At 37.3% G+C, this 20,309-nt stretch overlaps 1 protein-coding gene across 1 annotated transcript in view; it reads right to left on the reverse strand.

The window, feature by feature from the left end:
• Nucleotides 1–20,250, reverse strand: part of CCDC93 (coiled-coil domain containing 93) — a 43,510-nt gene extending 23,260 nt beyond the window's left edge. Inside the window, exons 1-11 of the mRNA XM_010001327.1 lie at nucleotides 20,170–20,250; nucleotides 19,427–19,540; nucleotides 17,635–17,729; nucleotides 14,990–15,101; nucleotides 10,847–10,945; nucleotides 9,629–9,685; nucleotides 6,463–6,563; nucleotides 4,622–4,661; nucleotides 3,119–3,205; nucleotides 2,586–2,636; nucleotides 1,466–1,552 (exon numbers count right to left, since the gene is read on the reverse strand). Coding sequence (XP_009999629.1) covers nucleotides 1,466–1,552; nucleotides 2,586–2,636; nucleotides 3,119–3,205; nucleotides 4,622–4,661; nucleotides 6,463–6,563; nucleotides 9,629–9,685; nucleotides 10,847–10,945; nucleotides 14,990–15,101; nucleotides 17,635–17,729; nucleotides 19,427–19,540; nucleotides 20,170–20,250 — 924 coding nt within the window. The remainder of the gene's footprint in view (nucleotides 1–1,465; nucleotides 1,553–2,585; nucleotides 2,637–3,118; nucleotides 3,206–4,621; nucleotides 4,662–6,462; nucleotides 6,564–9,628; nucleotides 9,686–10,846; nucleotides 10,946–14,989; nucleotides 15,102–17,634; nucleotides 17,730–19,426; nucleotides 19,541–20,169) is intronic.
• Nucleotides 20,251–20,309: the final 59 nt, after the last annotated feature.

Genomic DNA, 20,309 nt, shown 5'->3' on the forward strand with positions numbered 1-20,309 from the left:
CTTGTGGCCCTTCTCTGGACCCTCTCCAGCCTGTCCCATCCTTTTTGTAGAGCTCTGAATAACTGGCTTTATAAAGCTGGTGATGAATAGACCAGTAAAAGCCATGTTAGTAATTTTCTGCCAGGATTTTTATGGAGCGAGGAACAACACTGGAATCTTCCTTCCAGCTAACTAGGCAAGTTGACACAGCAGCAGAAAGGAGCAGCAAATGCAGAACATGGTATGCATTGACCTTCTGCAACAATGCCATCTTTTAAGAAAGGTCCTGGCACATGGCAACATCAGATCTAGAACTTGGTTTGCCAGCTATCTTCACTGGGCCTGTGGATTCTATTAAGACTCTGGTAGACAAATAACCACTGCTGTGCTCTTCAGACTGTGTATAGTTACAAGGGGTTAAAATTATGAGAACTCTATCCAAACATCACTGATACTTCAATAAACTGTTTGATAACATCCTTAACCCTCTTTTCCTAGTGCATACATGCATGCACAGGAATATTTTTTGGTCATATTAAATAGATTTGAAAACAATGTATTTTCAGTTTGACTTGAATCAGTTCTTACTTTCCAGTCTATTTATCACTGTTCTACTATAATAGTCAAGGTCCTGCTGCCTTCTCTCAGAACAGAAGAAATGTAACATTGAAATATGACCCTTGGGCTTATGTTCTTCCAATCCTCTATAATAAAGAAAGGCCAAGAATTTGCTATGGACTCTGTTGAGTTATAGGGTTTATCTCCCAAATGGGAAAGCTCCATACCTCATATGTGTCAACAAAAAGGAAGAAATATGAGCAGACTATTGGACAAATAAGAGCGACCTATAACTCATATCTGGCAGTGATGTATTGTATGTATTAATTGCTGGAAGAGATAGGTTTTCTTTTCACATTACTGTAGAAACAATCACAGTTGAACACAACAAATGGAGCTAATTATGCACACTTAATTGCCTTGACACCTAAAAGCAAAAAAATGTTTTGATGCTACTAGATTGTGAACTGGAGATTCAGGGCATGATTGAGATTTGGAGGCCAATGCAAGTAAGATCCCAGATTCTGAAGATCTGAGTGGAGGAGGCCTAGATTTTAATTTGAGCAGGCACACAGAACAATATTTCTATGCTTATCGTTGAACTTTTAACATGCATTAAGAATTTAGGCTCTAGTTTGAACAGATATCAATTCAGGCCCTTCTTTATTAATGAAAACATCTAATCAGGTGCTTAATCACAAACTACTCATGAATGCAATTCAGAACTATGTACTATCACAACAAAAACTTGTGCATGTCTAAATCTCACTAAAATACTTCCCTGAATCCTGACTGTGCTGCTATCTGCAGCATGTGTGAAACAGGTGTTGTTTAAAGAGAAACATGGCAAGGAAGTTGGAAGAGTAAGGCATAAATTAACCAGCTATCAAACTCAACTTGGTAAAACATAATCAGGGAAGACACTTACCTTTTCAGCATATTCTGACACTATTTGTTTGATCTCATCTGACTGGAGTCCAACAATCTGGCCAACTGTGCTTGCTGTCAACTTGCCCTGCAATTGTATCAAGAAAATGTTGAGAGTTTCGGAAGTGCTTGTGCTTTTTACATGGCAATTTTCCCAAGCTCAAATTTTAACATAAATGTACAAAATCTTTGCATTGGGCAAAAATCTCTAATCATAAAAGAAGACCAAGAAACATTCTACCCCCCAAAAAAAGGGAATTCCTCACTTACAACCTCTTAGTAAATTTCAATTCAGATTTTAAAAAACTTGTAATTGTATCCTGTATACTGAATTTTGCATGTGCACCAGTAAAACTTTCTATTAGGCCACCTTTTGAGACAAACTATAACAATGCACATATGTGAAATCATGAACCTTCCAAAGTGGTTTGTACAAAAACAGTCTTCAAGAAGTTAATCCTACACTGGACATCAGCAGAAAATATGTCAAATGACTTTAAGACTAGACTGCTTATTACCTTATCTTCTGTTTCTTCAACATAATCTGAAATAATGTTTAACAACTGAATTTATTCCCAGTCCTCTCACCCAGAAACCAAAACATAACAATTTTCAAATTTACAACAACCTACAAGTTCCATTAAATCATTAACTACAACCAATTAAAAAACCAAGATATATGTCCAGTATTTTCAGTGTCTCAGTCTAATGGTGTTGCTTATATATATTAATCAGTGCTTTGAAAACACCTTGAAACACCAACAGATTTTCCTCCACTCTCTCCTTTAAAATGATTACTCCTCTGGATATCTTCACAAGATGAATAAAGTAAGACCATACTGCATCTTGGGCACCTGCACTGTGATGTCTTTCCCCTTAAATTCTCCCTGTAGAAACCATTTGAAAGAGGCACTTCTTTATATTGCTTTTATAATTCCAAGGCCAAGTCATCAGCTTTGCAAAAAATTACTGACTTCCTCATTCAACCATCTTGTCTTGTCTTCCCTTAATAAAAACTTAAAAGTAGACATTTTGAGACTTCCACTAGCTCAATTTTAGCAGTAGCTACCATTATCAACCATATTTTAAACAAAGCTGCATCAGTTTTGAATGCTGCTTACCTCTTCTGTTGCCATTGCAGCCATTCCAGTCATCAGAGTTTTAATGCGGAGCTAGGGCAAAATAGAAGGAATTACACAAAACTATTCATCTTTCATTCTTTAACTTACATCCACCTAGTGACAGGGACACATATATATATATACAGTTACTAGCATCTCACATGCATTTTAATGCACACAATGGAACTGTAAATCCATGAAAGTTAAAGAAGAGGTGGCTAAAGTTACCAAATTCATGGAATATTCCTTCTAACAATACTGATTCCCTCAGAGGATTCAGCTCCCACTGTCAACCAAAACCTGACCTTTAAAAATGCTCAGATTCCAAAACATGAGTTGCAGGTTTTGGTATTAAATGTTAACAAACACTTAATTTTGTGCATCAATTTCAGGTTCCATATTCTGCTATGGGAAGCCAAGGTCACCTCAGCTAAGCATGGAAATTTTCCTTCCTGTAGAGAATGACTGGGCAGTGACAACTGTTGCCCTCCCCCTAGGCTAGTAACACCATGCCTACTATGTATGTGGCACACCTCTTCAGCAGCCTGAAGATCATCTTCATCACAAGGCTCAGCTTTTCCTGCAAGCCCTGGAGGTAGTGCAAGTTTTTTTTCTTCAGCCTTTTAGAGAAAAATCAAGAACATATAACCTTTAGTTATGGTAATCTCAAGTATTACAAAATACAACAAGAAGTGGAATATAGCTGTTCTGTTTTGGTGATATATGTGAGCTACTGGAACATCCTCATGCTCCAATTCATACCTACTGAGGTGTAACCCCCACTGACTTTCTAAGTATTCCAGCTGTTCAAGACAGTGTCTCTGGCATGCTATGGACAGATCTGGCACAAAGATCCTTTATTCCACAGTCTCCTAAGAACTACCAACCTCACAAGACAACTGCCCACCCCAGATTATGATGTTTGCTATATAGGAGAAAGCTGATTTTTTTTTAACATATTTTTTTCTAACAATATTGGTAGAATTAACATACAACATAGAAGTGTGTAACTGCCTGGTTCAGCCAGAAGAGTTTGTACCACTACACAAATGGTAACAGATACAATGCCTAGGTCACTCTACGGCACCACTAATCTGACTATTTAATCTTCCACTTCTACCTTACTGGAGACTCAATTCACACAACAAACATGATGACCACATAATATACACTATCCCAAAGTCAGCAGAATTTGTGAAGAGACAAAATGAACTCTACAAACTTCACTGCAGCCTGGCAGTCACCTTGAAGGGGAAAAAAAAAACCCAAAAGAAAGTATGGCTAGGTTTGAAAACATCTCCATTTATAAAACATAAATGCTAAATTTGTATGCAGAATACTGAGATAATGAAGAAGGGGAACCTTAAGATGCTCAGTGTACTGCTGGGTCCATGACATGCTTAATGCATTTCTTCATTATCTCTCTCTAATAAAAACTTGTAACCAAAGTCATATCTGAAATAATAAAACTCCAAACACTCTGACAAGGACATTTTATGATTCCATAATCATCAAAAGCACAGCAAGGATGCTACTTTTCAAGAGGCACTATGATTTATTCATGGCATGGCATAATGTTTCTCTATCACATTAAATAACCTGTTACATAATAAATGCCTAGAAAATTTATTGCCAAGCTGAATAGCTCTTTAAAAAGAAAAGGAAAAAAGCTCCTTAATGATCACATCATGGAGTACTTAGTTAAAAAAAGATACTCATTAAAAAGATGGGATATGCTCATTATCTCACATCAAAAAACAAACCCCAAGCCCCCTTTCTTCTACGTGAAATATGTTTGCAAATATATGTTCCTTGAGTATAGAGGAAGGAAACCCTTTAAAAAAGAAGATAGTAATCAAGTACATTTTTCATGGCATGCAGATTTTTAGTTCTGTTTACACACTTTTAGGAGGTTGTAATAATAGAAGTTAAAGCTGCTCATTCTTTTGGATTCCTTCAAGATCTTACAGTAACCAACACTCCAACAAAAACAATGTAATTCTTCCCACAACATGAATATTTGAGTATATTTTTACCTGTTCTGCTTTCCCTGCTTGTCTGCTAAATCCGTATCTCCTAAAAGAGCAACAGTAACATGAAAGAAATAAATTGCTGTTTACAACTTCCACAGATAAATTCAGTTTCTAGCAGTTTTCAACATCAAAAATGCACTAAATATGAAAGCATTTAACAAAATGGTTAACAGGCTAAGGTTAGTTTTGGAATGTTGAAAAAAGCAGGTACCACAGCATACCTACAGAACAGTTTCAGCTCCATCTACTCTACCATTGTGATCCACAAAACTTGACTTTTTTAACATGCACTAAGAGTTTAGGCCTCTACTTTGAAGAGATATCAACACAGGCTTTTTATTAATGAAAACATTTAAGCAGGTGCTCACGTAAAGGTCATGAAAGGGAAAAAGCATTTAGAAGTTAATCCTCAGCTACCAGCTATATACTTCTGCCTTTTGGAAAGGCCTTGGGAAATGGCCAGCACAATCTCTCCAAAAAACATTCATGCTTGTGTGCTTTGATGAACCTTCAATTTATTTCAAACTACACACTCAAACTTTTTTTACTTTTTTTTTTTTGAGGGAGAGGAACAATTGACATTTGAGTTACGGTGTCAGTTTAGAAATGTTACCTTAAAGAAAAAACAGGTAGAAGGAAATCTGAGGTATGAATAAGCAATCATCTTCAGTATTACAAAACACTAATCCCAGCACATACACAGATATGAAAAGTAGTGATGTTCCTGGGTAACTTGCAGCTGCAATGGTTTGATTCCTTAACTACTACAAACACAGGACTATTTACAAGCCTCTTATGGCTAAAAGTTAAGTAACCCTCAGCAGAAGCACCAATTGTCACCAGTTCCCCATTTACTCAACACTCACACTTCAGAGGTAAATTCAGCCATATTTTGCTACAGTGTAACACTAAATCCTAAGCAATTCCCCAACATTAAGTTCTCTCTGCACTTTAAAGCTTAGTAGTATGCAAAATGAGGCAGAGCCCTACCCTCCCACAGAACATGCAGAAAGTTGTGTTGCTATAAAAGCATTTGTAATCAGTATTGTCATTATTGTGTATCTGTTCCTGCATTTTGTAGGATCACAATCTTATTTTCACGCATAATTGCATCCACATAACAAACTGCACGAGAACAACAGTAACAAAATCATAACCATCAGGTATAACAACAAAGAACTCAGATGCCTCCCAGGCTTAATGTTCCACACCTGTTGCAGGAATTGATTTCGTACTTTGCTGGAAACTAAATGATAATATGCAGAAATGTGGCAATGAAAGCCCTTAGCTAAAACAGACCATGCAACTGTGTGGAAAGATGCTTGCTGGCATCATTCTGATCTCTAGCCAGACTCTGGCCTACCACATTCCAAGCTCATTTGTGATAACCTCTAAGCTGGTGGTCACAGGATCAAAAAACAATTTGGAAGATGGCACTATCACTGGCTGTATCTGAATAATGCTGCATTAGGCCTTGGGACATTGCAAGACTTTATGCCATTTGTTGGACTGATAAAATTAACCTTTATGATTAGTGAGCTCTGAAATAAGCCATTTTTATGATAACCAAGGGGCATTTAAGAGAAATAAAACCTGTTAAATAAACATACCCTATTAACAGCATCAAGTCAGAATTTGGGCTCCTATTGTACAACACATTGTTCACACACACAAGGGCTGTCCCAGTCCCCAGAAAATTTACAGGGTAAGCAAACAAAATCTGAAAAAGTCTGATTCTTGAGTAGTAGGAAAAAACCACAACATCTCCATAATCCAAATTTTATACAGAAAGCTCTCCAATACAGCAATACAAAGCCCACAGACAGTTAAATGAAGCCTTTCACCTGCCGTATTCCAGAAGTGTAGCATGAACCTTTGATTCTTCATCTAACAGTTCTTCAGCTCCTTTCTGACGTTTGTATTTTCTCTGGGGTTTGTAAACTTCCTGTAAGACAGTGAATTAATCCAGAGCTTGTAAAAGGCTTTTTCAAAACAAATTAAGAAATGGTTTTCTAGAGTCATATATACCAATGTTTGTTTCCAACTCAATATATATTTACTTACCCAAAAAAACACCCTTCACTTTCTCTTTTTTAAATTACACGATCAAATCTTACTGAGTTTACTTCTGAACAACATGCTACAGGACCTGTCTTTCTAGGTTTAAAAATAAAAATTGCAAGTGGATACTTATCCACAGACACTATTTTTTCAACCATCTCCTCCATCAAGTTTAAAAGAAGAGTAAAAAATAACAATCAAGATATATTTTTAAAAGTCATATGATTTAGCTGATAATGCTTAAACTGTTATCTTTTTTGCTACTTCATTCTATTTTAATAATTATTACATTATCTAAGAAGTTATTGAATAAATGACAGCTTGCAAAGAAATTAAAGAAAATTTTATTGCAGTTTAAGGAACAAAAAATATCTTAAATTTGGTACTAAAATAACTCAATCTCATGTTATCCCAGTGTGATCCTATACCTGGACAACAGCCTATCAAATAAAACAAGGATTCACACAAGTACTCTTTTGTGCTGATAGAGCTACTTCCAATTTAAGAACAGAATGGAAACAAAAGAACAGAGGCACTATCCTGACTGTTTAAATAGACACAGCTGTTCTGGCACTATAAATCTGCCCCTTATTAAAGTACCTTTTTCATTCCTCCTTCCATATCAATCAAAAGTCTATATAACAACATCAAAAAAATACACTCTACCTCAAGCACAATCAAAACAAAACTAAAAACCAAACCAAGCCAAACAAAGAGAACCATTCAATCCTCAGCTTTCTCCAAATTAGAACTGGAACCAAGATAATGTTTACTTTAGCATTATTTCTGGTGTTTTTTTAATCAGAGATTAGGGTGCAGTGAGTCTGTAATGCAATGTTGCTGTTACTGAAACAAATATTTTGTTATTTAATTGTTAATTGAAGTCCAGGATTTAGTACTAGCAAGGATACAAAAAAAAAACAAAAAAAACGAGCAAGAACTTGTGACCTCATAGCTATTTTATTTACTCAAATTGGTATTTTTAAAAGTGTCATTTCCCCAAGCAATTACATGACATTTTCTCTTCTCTTTCTGAAATGAAATTCCAGCCCTTACCACAGGAGAAAAAAATAAATAAATTCATCACCCAATAATCAACATCAAAAAGGAACACTGGTCTCTTCTGGTCTGTTTTACATTCATGTCTTTTAAATCTTTCCAGAGCGAGGCTCAGAATGTTTAGAACAAGTACATCACAAAAACAAAAATTGAAACCAAAGCTTGTGCTTTCCATATACACCATTAACTTAAAAAAATCCTATTCACATGACACAAGAGATTCAATGCAACAAGCTTCAAAGATTCCAGAAGAAAACAAAAAAGGAAGATTAGGTATTGCTTGATCTTCTTGTACAACACAAACAATTATTTTCAACAAGCAATTCCTGCATCATAACACTGCTGAAACAGCTTTCAATCTTTTTCAAAGACATGCAATCTCAAAGCAGAGATTTCAAACAAGTGAAAATAGGGAGTATTCTTTGGCAAGATTCTCCTGAATTTGTCAGTCACCCTTTGAAATTTTTACTTTATTTCTAATCTCAATTTCTGTCGTCTTTGTTTCCAGCTACTAAACCTTGCTATATTCTACCTGCAAAATGAAAAAGCTTTTTATGGTCAAGAATCTCCCACAAAATGTACTCTCACACCTACTGAAAAGCAATGTAAGCCATAAAAGTAATTACAGCTTTCATGGTGGCATTCTATATTACACCTGTGCTATATAAAGTGTAGGCATCACACCATAAACATTAGTCTTGCCATCAGGTAATTGAGTAGTTGAACAAAACCATGGCAAGATAATCTCAATTCACCAGACAATCACCTTTCAGTGGCAGTAGTTCTTATTCCAATAACCATTACTGATATTTAGTATTCCCTTTTCTAACCTTTAGGCCTGATCATGACCATAAATCTCATTGTATTGTCCCCTTGAGAAGAGCAGGGTAGGTCCTTAGACCAGTGTTATAATAATGAATTCAGACAACAGACTAATCTTTCACACTTGCTGGTCCTCTTTTAGGAAAGTGGATTTCTCTTCGTATTCCAATGCATAATGATTTAAAGGTGACCTGCAAAAGAGCCTTCAACTAATAACCAACTTTCTCCTTCTTCCACTTCCTATTCCCTGAAAATTCACTGCATGTTCTTCTAGACTGCACTCATGTCTCAATGCCTTAAGAGATCTCATGAACTTATCTTCCATTAAGAAGATCAGATGCCAGCTGCAGAGGATAGAATCCTGACAGAGCTCATTTAAGGAAGAGATGTTTCTCTAAAGATACCCTGAGCAGCGATGAACAAAACTTTATTCACCATGACATTTACCTAAAAACTAGAGATCTGTGGTGCAGAGAAGACAGAACACACCTTAATCTACCCTGCAGATAGAAATACTCGAGATATTTCGACAGGCTAGCTGAATGGTGCAAAACACTATCAAACTTGTAAGATTGTACCTTGTTTTCCTTGTTGTCCGTTATCTGTTCGAGTTTTGGACCCTGAATATGAAACTAGTCCCTTAGCTGCAGCAGTAGACGCATGCATATCTAATTACAGGACCACAACCCATGAATTTTGAAGTAATACATCTAATACTGTGGGGAAGTGAAAAACAATTCACTGGCTTCAACCAGCAAAGAAACACCTCATCTGGCACACATGTACTTGCCCCACCTTTGCCATGTCATTCCCTTTAAGGTCTAAAAAGGAATTTCAGATGACACACATGTAGTTATATAAAGGAAACTCAACCAAGCACTGTGGGACTTTGGATAAGGCATTTGAATGGACCTGACATTTACATTCTAAGAACTAAGCTCAAAATATAACCAAATTGGGACCTTCTCATGAGAAAACCCAGGAGTGGCTTCATTAAACAGAATGAACAATCAATATTTCATTACTGAAAGCACTTGCTTCTTGATCATAAAAATCGAACATACTTACAAAGATATCAGTGACAGTTTTGATAGCCTTCTCTTTTCTTTGCATAAATTCATCATCCTGCAAGACAGTAACAGAGATGTTTAAAAATACCAGGAAGGGAGATTAAATTTCCACCATTATGATGAGTTTAGCACATTAAGTGGTCAAGTATTTTATAGCTGAGCTCCAAAATTTCTTGGTGAAATAATTACTAATTTCCTGTAACACAGAAAATAATTTGTTTACTTTTCTCAGCAGCTAGTTAAGTAGATCTTTCCCAATACTAGGGACACCTGCCTTTAATGCTGTTACTGAATTTGAGACAATACTTGGGTTCTTTGTTTTAAATATGGAATTGCCTTGGGTTATGGATGAATAGAACTGATGGCTCTGTACTACAGGCACAAATCCAAGCTCATTCCAGCTCTCCTCCTATATTAAGGAAACTTCTTATCATTACTGCAGAATAGGAAGAAGAGAGGATCACAAAACTGTTTTAAGTATCTAAGTTCAAAGTGGGCAGCATTTGATTATTACTGGAGGGAGAGGAATGGAATCAAGATACCTAAAGCAGTGCAAAACTACCACTTACACTTCTAGATAAAACTGCACCTCTCACTCCTCTGGGAATCATATTTTACAGAGACAAATGTAGTTCCTTTTAAACGAAACCTGTCTCTCTCTGTCTTTCCCCAGTTTCAGTTTTTGAATGAAGTTGTGGTTTTTTAAATCTAGTTTTCAAGAATACATTTTGGGGTTTGGATACAGGGAGACAAGAGCCAGCTTCAAGCCCATCGAAAGAAACCTCAAGTTTTAGAGCATTAATAGCATATCAGTTCTTGTGTAGCTAGACCAGCTTCTCCACAGCATGCCAGATGTTTCTGAATACCTTTCAGGCACTGTAGCTCCAGTCAGATGGTTGGTCTGGATCCACTGCACAGAGCTCTAAATTTGTTCCAGAAGCCAGCTACCTGGCAAGCCAGACTGACAGAGAAGTACCAAAGATTGCAGAAAAACTGAGACAACTATTAAGCAAAAGTTAACAAGCACCTAGGAACTCTGTCATAATGTTATTTTTTTCCTCAGCTGAATTTTGTACATGGAGTCCTCTAGGACCAATTAACAAAATGATAGCAAAGGTACCACTGGCTTATTGTGATTAATTCAGAGCTGTGAAGCTGCGAATGCACCTGAGCATTTGATACAGTAAAAGAGAAACAAGAAATTGCTTGATCTTACCTCTGGCAGTCTATGAGTCTTTTGAAATTGTGATATAGAGTAAGAACGGATATAATCTCCCATCTCTTCCCTTGTTTCTATTGCACGTTTTACCAGCCACTGGAAAGGGAAACTTTGTGTCAGTGGAAAGGGGAAGAGTAAGAGCAGCAAACACCAAACTACTAAGGAATTCTTTTTTTAACACATCATAAAAGCCAAAAGCACATTTGAAGCACACAAACAGGAACGTTTATTTGTAAACGTGGTAACTCTGGGCCCTATTCCTAACAAAATGATTCAGCACAAGCTATTTTATAAACTTCATGTCTGCTCTTCTACTACCAACAAGCTCTAGAAGTAGAGATACAAGTATCTTCTACTACTACAAAGATCAGTAGAGCAACCAGACAATGCATAAGCTAAGAAACCACAAGGTTTTTCTCATAATAAAAGTTTTACATACAAAAACCTAAATATTCTTCATCCTGTTGAACTATATTGAACCTCAATGAGCTATGTTGTTCACACTACAGTGGGATTCAATAGTCCAAAGAAGATCAAACTGCCTTCCCTTATAAGCTTGAGGAACAGAGCCTGGTATCTCAAAAAAAACACATTTATGTACATTATTTGTAAACAGTTTATTGCAAAATCAGTTCTTTTGTTGCATGATTTACCCTTTATTTATATTGCACTGTAACTTCTCATATATTGAACTTCTTTTACATCTAATTAATTTCTTCTAGCAAGCATAGAAGGAACATTCTATCGCATATTTCAACTATTAGGAATTCTTACTTGACAAATTAATCTATAAACAAAACCATATGAAATCTTCACAAGCATAAGCAAGCTTATTAGAATTTTGCTAAATGAATTTCTGTAATCCAAATATGTATATCTTCAATAAAATCATTCTAAGAAGGAAGATGAAGAACATCTGTGAAATAGAAATGGATGTGTGCCACTTTAAACATCATTCTTTTAGCTTGCAACTTTAAGAAAAAAAAATACACCTGCCCCCCAAGGCCCCTAAAGTGCCCTCTCAAAAAACTGAATTGCAGAAACCCTATGTCCTGGAGGAAGAAATCTACTACTTCAGCTAAAAATATGTTTTAACAAACTATGTTACACCACAGCAAGTAGCTATATTATCTATAGTAGTCATTATTGTTATAGGTTCAACCCTGATAACATTATGTTCTCAAAATACAGAATAATATATAAAATAGAAAAATACACTGCAGTAGTTCACAGAACAAAGGAATGTTAATTTTTTGGCTTTTTGTTTTCATTTCTACCACACAATAGCCAGCACACCTCTCAGCTCACCAGATCAAGAGCTCAGCTGTACCAGCCTGCACAACATACATCCTATTCTAGGTTCAAAAAACTCAAAACTCCACTGTACTCCAAAAGCTGTCAATGTTCTCCTTTACTGAGCAGACTATACAGAATAAATAACAAATCCTCCAGTTTTAGGAACAATTGCATTTACAGCACAAATATCAAAATGTGATTATAGTCTGCACGCACAGAGGTTATTGCCTCTCTACTCCAAAGAAGCCCTTGGGAGCACACTTTGAAACAAGCAGTGCTTTTATACAGTCTGTGGGCCATGGTTACCCTTCTGTAAAGTAAACTTGAGCTGTCCACAGCATTCAGCTCTATCAGTCTGAGTGGCAGGAGATGGGCTGGAGCTCTGCTGGAACTTGAAGCAACTAGAAGTTGTAGAGAAAACGTTCCAGGCTGTCAGTACCAGGACCTAGCACTGAACCTGTGTTGTCTCATTCACCCATAATATGCTGACAGAAGACACCACCTGGAACACAACCTCATCTTATTAATCTTAGCTGAATCCCAGGTAGGTTATTTGCATCACTATCAAATGTTCCTACAGTAGATCACTTAGTATTTTCAAAAACTGCAGCTCCACTGTGAAAAGCCACATCTTCAAGCCTATGAAGTGTACAAGAACCACCACATGCCCGTGGAAGAAAAAAAGACTTCTGACATTTATAAGACCACACAAAAAGCCACAAGAGATTGAAGTACATCTTAAATAATGTCAGAGAACGTAAATCTTGTGGGCTGTTGACAGCCTGTGCACGAGGTCACATAAGAGATCAGATCAATCTTGGGATCCAAGTTTGAATCAGCAACAGTTTTCTGAGCTGTAATCATGAACCCCTGGAAAGTGAGGGGAAGATGATGACAAGAGATATGAAAATGCAGACTATTAATTACAAAGCACATCTCAACACAGGACTGTGCATGTACTTTTCTCTGCGAGCAAAAGCAGAATTTGCTAGGAAGAACAGCACCATCTCTGCCCACTGGAATTTTGTCTTTTCTTAATATTTAAGTTGTGCTAGAGCCTATGGCAGTGAGCCAGTTCCATCTAATGTCTTCCTGTACAGAAGGATTCATCTAAATCACTCCTGTCGCATTCACCAGAGTAGCCTGAACAGTGCAATAGTGATTGGGAACCAATGCCAAGTGGAGGAAAGAGCTTCTGTATTATTTGGGGACTGATTTGAGATTTACAGATAGCAAGTGAAATCTTAAACTCAACAGGGCACCGAGTAAATTACTATTATCAAATACAGAATTCTTACATGCTATCTATTATAGCTCTTGCATGGTCTGTCTCAGAACACAGAATACTGGTGACACCAACAAAAGCTGTCTTGAAAGCCTATCTTGCTTGGGACAAAATGAGGAACCAAGAGTATCTGAGGCAAGCAGAATTTCACAGGGACCTGACAGAAAGCCACAATTTCTAGAAAAGTTCCTCTACATACAAAAAATTAAGGTCATCAAGAAAGACTTCTTCACCAAGTATGGATTAGATACATCACCTACTGGCCAGCTACTAACAGTGAGAATCACTGCACTCAGAAGAATCTAGAAGCAAGTTTCCTCCCTGCTTAGAATTAATGTTTCTCCTATTCAGAAATAATATCCCAAACCAGGATTCTGGATAAAGCAGGTCAGAGAAAAGAACACCTAGCACTGTAGCTTTTTACAGGAGGACTAATAACTGGTGTTCTCCCTTTAGGAGAGGAATTATTTTTCCTGTGAGAGAAGTATATTTGATAAATGCAACCATTATCATCAAGTGATCAGATTTTGTTTGTTTTGGTAGAAAAATACAAGTTTAGAAGTTAAAACTCACATTAAGAAGAGACAAACTTTCTACCTTAGGCAGCACAAGCACTGCTTGAAAACTCTTAACAGCAGCATACACCACACAACTTTTTGTGGGAAGCTGTGTGGTTTTCCTTAGGAGCTCCCTACTAGATGATAACAAGAAAGAGATGACAGGGAGCCTTCCCCACTTCTTACCAACTGGAATTTAGATTAAACTCGTCCTTGCTGAATCCCTTCACAAGCAAGAGGTAAGGAGGTGTTTAATGAAAAAGAAGCTTGCTTAACAGTTCTTATTTTCCCTCTTAATCAAAGATACATTTCTGTGTGCAGATAAAAGCAAAATCAAAATGTGATAACGACATGCCAAGGATTCTTAAGATACCACATGTAACTAGAACACATCACGTGTTAGCTTGAACCTTAATCAAATGAAGAACTATGAGCACACACATGGTCAGTTGGTGCTGCTCAACAAATACACAGTAAAAGGGCAACATGTCAGAGCAATCTGTTTTTCCACCCACACAGTTTTTAAGTGGTAGTGATGAAGAATGAATTACGCTTAAAGAAACAAACTCAACTGGCTTTAGACTTGTGTCCTTTTGATTGAGCAACTATCTGCAAAACTTACTCCACAAGCTTAAACATAGGTCATAAGATACTTGTTCTGTTTTCTAGTGTGGCAAAGTAGATTATCAGGTTTTGAAACAAGCTTAAACTTTAGTTTCTTTAAGCAGATGAATTCCACAAAACGCAAAATCTGGCTCCACTTCAAAGAATTTAAAGTTTGGCTTTTGTTTTTCTTAAAAGCAGGTCAAACATCACTTAAGAATTCTACCATCCATTACATCACTCAACTCTTTAAAAACATTTGATTTAAACTACTTCTCTGTGATTATTCATTCCCAAGTTTAATCAAGAGACAAACAATAACACAGATATTTGATAAATTTTTTATCCATGTGTTATGGCCTCTTGCAGCAAAGTACAGACACATCACGAAATTATTACCTGTATAACAGGAAATATATGAATGAAATCCAGTCCCTGGATCTGATGTGGTTCCAAACGGTGAGGACACTTCATTTTTGGTAATACTGACACAATCTTTTCAGTTAAGGCACTATTGTAAAACAACAAAAAACACACATGTATATCTTTTACAATTTTATTTTGTAACTTAGAAACAATTCTGCAAACACATTAGTTAGAAGGTTCCCTCTGGTGGCTTCCACTGCATAGAGCTCTGAGAAGCAATCAAACTTTCATTTATAAAATAGCTTTTAAATTGTACTATACTACTATTAGTCTGTGAAGAGGTGAGTATATTCCTCTTGCAGGCTTCTAGCTCATGATTTCATTTATAGTATTGCACATAAAATTTTAAGTTCTGCATGTCTAGCCAGATAAAATACCCACATAAGATGTATCTACCAACAACTTTGCATATTATAGTATATGCACACATGAAGAAACACTAACCTTAAGAACAGTTGTACTAATTAAAATATATGCACTCAAAGCATAGAATAAAATGTAAGGAGTTTAAAATTTGCTTAGCAAAACTCCTAAAATATATGTTGATATTACTATTGAAACTTCATGTATTTAAATATATATTACACCGACAAGCTAAATACACACTATACTTCACATGGCTTTGAAGTGAGTAAAATTGAATTTGCTGGCACTCGTCTTTTTCTGAAGCTCAGGTAAGAGCTGGTGAAGTGAAAGGATCACCACAAAGGATTCATCTACAAGAACATCATCTTGCTTCCACTGAATCCCTTATTTTAGGACAAGGTGTTCTTTTGCTGCCAGTGCTGTCAAACACATTTTTAAAGCAGATGTCAGCACTGGGGATGAACGCTGTACCGGGAAAACACAAATTGTTTTTCCATGAAGGAAAACAATTAAGTGGTCCAGTACTGATCTCAGTGATACTCAGTGTTGCCCAAATGGACAACTCATACTCTGGAAGAACAGAGCAGAGAGAAGAAATACATGACAGAGACCAAGGTCTGGGAACAGAGCCTGAAAACTTTGACTTCTTATACGGTAATTTGCACTGTGGCACCATACTAATATTCTACAACATGGAAAAAGCAGGATCTCCCAGCACAACCAGGGCAAACACAAGGTTGTTTTTTTAAAAAAAGCTATTGATCCAATAAATGCAAGATCCTCTCCTAATGTATGTTTTCGTATTTCAGCCCAGCCATTAACTAATAAAACACCATAAAAATGTCTTCATAACAATACTGAAAAAACACAGCTAACTTTTCCTTATCTTGAGGAATGTCCCAGATGCTCATAAACATTACATGAACACCAAAACAGCCTATGTTTGTGTGACTCTGCACCCCTTAGATTTACAAATAAATCATTGTTGCTGTTTTGGGAGAGAAGCCTGGGTTTTGGTTTGCCAATTTTGTATCCCATCAGCTGGAAAGGTAGCAGGACATTTTCAGAACGACTTAATTATTTCCTATTCTGGTCTTAAGGATAAAAATAGATGCCAATTAAAAAAACCTACCATCACAATCTTCATTCCTAGTCTCTACTTAATTCTGTGCACTTAACAATGCTTTATGTAATTAGTTACCTATGATGATATGAGTGTCTCTAAATTAAATGGAAATAACCACAAATCTTTATTTTTACATGTGTTACAGTCTTGCTGATGCTCAATGACTTTCAAGAAAACAGAACAAAAATATGTTCAACTGCACTAGCAAAACAAGTTTCTTCATGCAACCCTAACTTGCCAGGTTATCTGTACTTCCTGCAAATTTTAATGATGGCTCTTTTATCTCAGCAATGGGTAAAGAAATGTAGTTTAGAATGCATTTCCTTTCCCAGCATAAACAATTTTACAACCTCCCTAATACAGGAATTAGCTGGTTTATGAGCAAATTCCACAAATAAAAAAAGGACTCCAACCAAAATGGTCTCCCTGGGTCACTATGAAGAGGGAACTCCTCCTGGGTATGGGACAGGTAACTCAGCAACAGTGTCACACTTAAAATTTTGTTTGCTAATACCTGCAATTCCAACCCAGAACCATAAAGGCGAATCAGAGGTTATTTACAAAGCAAAACTGCAGTCCTAGAGAACTCTAGGGAGGTCTTTTAATGTTGCATTCCAGTTTCCAGCAGCGTGATCTCCCTCTGCCCTTTGTTTTGGCCCCTGCATCATCCTCGTGTGCCAGCACAAGCATCTGTGCAGCTGCATAGAGAACTGGATCCAGGAACTGATTCATGCTAAAATGACCTTCCTGGTTTTTTTTTTTGTTCGTTTTTTTTTGGTAGGTTTTGATCTGGATCAGTTCCCAATCCAGTTCAACGTGCAGCTACATAAATGCTTTCACTTCTTAGTAGGGATTTGAGAACACAGCAGCCCAGAGCGGAATAGCACAGCCTTGTCTGGAATGAGCTTCTTTCTGGTTTTAGAGTTTGTGGAACAACAGCCTGAGAAATCCAGAAACCAGTGTTTTGCAAACGGGTGGTCCTGAAAGGACACTTGAACTAAAGGACACTTGAACTAAAAATCACCCTTATAAGCAAGCAAATACCAGGTAACTTCCCCCCACCCCACCCATTTCTTCTTTTGTAAGAGGAAAAAAAAATACCACACTTGCCATTTAATCAACTTACATTTTTTGACCAATAGTAGAGTTTTCCTGAAACAATAAATCAACATCGATATCAAAGCTGCAAGTAGTGATACACCATGTCATGCCGCCTACCACCTAGCAAAGGAGTAAGAGCATGGTTAGTTCAACTTTCATTTGAAGAGTAAAACCAAACACGTCTTAAAGGTTTTATTTATTTTAGAAACTACAGATCAATATTTTCTCCAACCTCTCAGTACTTATATAGAGACTGAAATACACATAGCACATATATATATATCTCAACTCTACATACAATACACATATACAACTAGACAGAAATAAATATGCAGTGACACGAAATTCCTCCCTTAGCTTCATATAGAGTTTTGAAACAGCTCTTGGATTAACAAAAATAGAAAAAGCACAACAGAATGTTAAATGTCATTATCTTTAAAAAGTGACTGGATCAAAATTTTATCAAGAATCATAATTTCCATATTCATTATATGCCTTTATATATACCTTTGCTACTATTATGCTTTGCTTGCTCCCATATGCAACACCAAGTGCTAGAGGCACAGTATAAACATAGTAATGGAAATCCCTATCTCTGTAGCAATCTCTATTTCAAGGCCCTATTCCTACCAATTCTTAGGCATTTTTAAACTCCTGAGCCTTTTATTGACTTGGCATAAATATTTGAAGACAACTTTGCATAAATATATGCAAGATAACCTAAACGTATGCAAAGGCAAAGAACAGAAAAAAGGGATTAAAATGTGGAATAACTTACCAACATCACACAGCAAACTAGGGTGCTCTACACAAGGTTTTTCTAACACGTTACTCCTCTCACATTTCCCTCTGAAACAATTAACCAGTATCTCTTTCATACTAGCAGCAAGATAATTTTCAATAGAAATGCTCATTTTTGTAAAGGTTGGGCACTGTCATGAGATGGGTAACTTTGCAGTGGCATTTAGGCAAGTATGAACCTGATGATCCATTTCTACACATAAATGCAGCAACACTTACAACCTAAGGCAGTCTCCTTGAAAGCACTTAGTGTCTGTGTGCACAGCCTCCTGAGCAGCTAAAGGTCAGTAACGCTGAGCAATCTGAAGAAACTACAATTGTGCTGCAAAGTGGGGCTGTGTTATGATCAAAGAAACAGTAGGAAACAGAAGAGTCCATTTCACAACTGCCATAGCTCTGTGTTTTCAAACCTTGGCTCAGGAATTTCTCACAGAGCCAGCACTAACACAATTCAGAAGTCTCTTTTCAACCTGAACTTTGCTCACTGTCAGTATCACACGCTTCCTGTCTGGGACAATGAAAGGTGAACATACATGACATTCTACAGATACATAAACACAGCCCAGAAATAACTTCACTAGGCTAACTCTTCCATTCTTATACAGAACCTCTCCAGACATTTATTTCCTCATTTCTCATTAATTAATACTTCTTTCTAAAATCACCACACGATCTCCAAGTATCAAGTCTTTCTAGCTGTTCTAACTGCAGCTGAGAAGGGCAAAATTTCCTGTGTCTGACTCCAACTCAGGCTGTAACACCCACAAAAAAGCAGACCAGCAGTCACCTTGCATCCAGTTGTCTCCTTTTAAAACAGGCCTTGCTGCACAAAGTTGTTTTTCAAAACTGAGAAGGTCCTATCTGTCTCAAACTGGGTCATCTGCAGAATTATTTACATAAGAAAGCCTCATGTGTTACAAGTGTCTTTCTTTAAGTCACTGAGAACTGCTAAATTAACTACATGTAATCCCCATATACTTAAAAAAAGGTTTTTAAAAATATTGCATTGTTCTCACCTTGTCAAAGGGTGATAGCCCCTTGATTCTTGCTCGAAAATACCCAGCAGCCACCAACAGTTCCAAAATTTCAGACAGCTTGATGTTCTGTTCCTCATCTTCTCTTGTTTCAACCTGACAAATGAACAAGGCGACACTAGTTCAGCTTTCCTCTTTCATTCTCCAGATGGGACACTTTCCAAACTTTATCTTAACATAAGCTACGTACCGGGCAAACCCTCGATTTCTACTAGTAACTTGGCTGTTAATTCAAAAGGTATTAAAGAAACATGTAATGCATTTCTACACGGATTTAACATCACCCTTTTTTTCCTTTCACCCAGTTAAATACTTTAGATCTGCTTTCACTGGTCAAACTTCTGGTCCACTCCTGGCCTCCAGCTGGGCAGACTGCTCCGACTGCCATAAGATCATTCATTTATGCTCCATTTTGAACTTTTATTTCAATTTCAGCGTTTGCAAAATCATATGTGTCACGTTAACACGACAATATTTCCACAAAACTAGGAGGAGAAACCCGTGTGGAATTCCACTCTTCGGGCAATGCCACACTTGAAGCCAACCCAAAGTATGGCAGGAAGAAGCAGTGCAGCCTGGATAGTTTTCAGCGCTCCAAACCCTCACCAGCGCAGCTCCCTTTGGAGAGGGCTCCTGTCCCCGTGTGACAGGGTGAAACCCCACCGCTCGCACACGACCTACCAGAGGCACGGAGCACCCAGACCTAGGCCGGAGAAAGGGCTCACAAGGCTCGACGTCTCCTCCTCAGAGAGGCTGCAGCCACCGGCCCGCAAACCCTCCCCACCTTCCTCTTCCCCAAAAAACATCCTCCCCAGCCTCCTCCTCTCCCCTGCCCCACCTCCTGGGGACACCAGAGCAGCCTGGC

Source organism: Chaetura pelagica, unplaced genomic scaffold (genome assembly GCF_000747805.2).
Source record: "Chaetura pelagica isolate M959 unplaced genomic scaffold, ChaPel_1.0 scaffold381, whole genome shotgun sequence".
NCBI lineage: Eukaryota > Metazoa > Chordata > Aves > Apodiformes > Apodidae > Chaetura > Chaetura pelagica.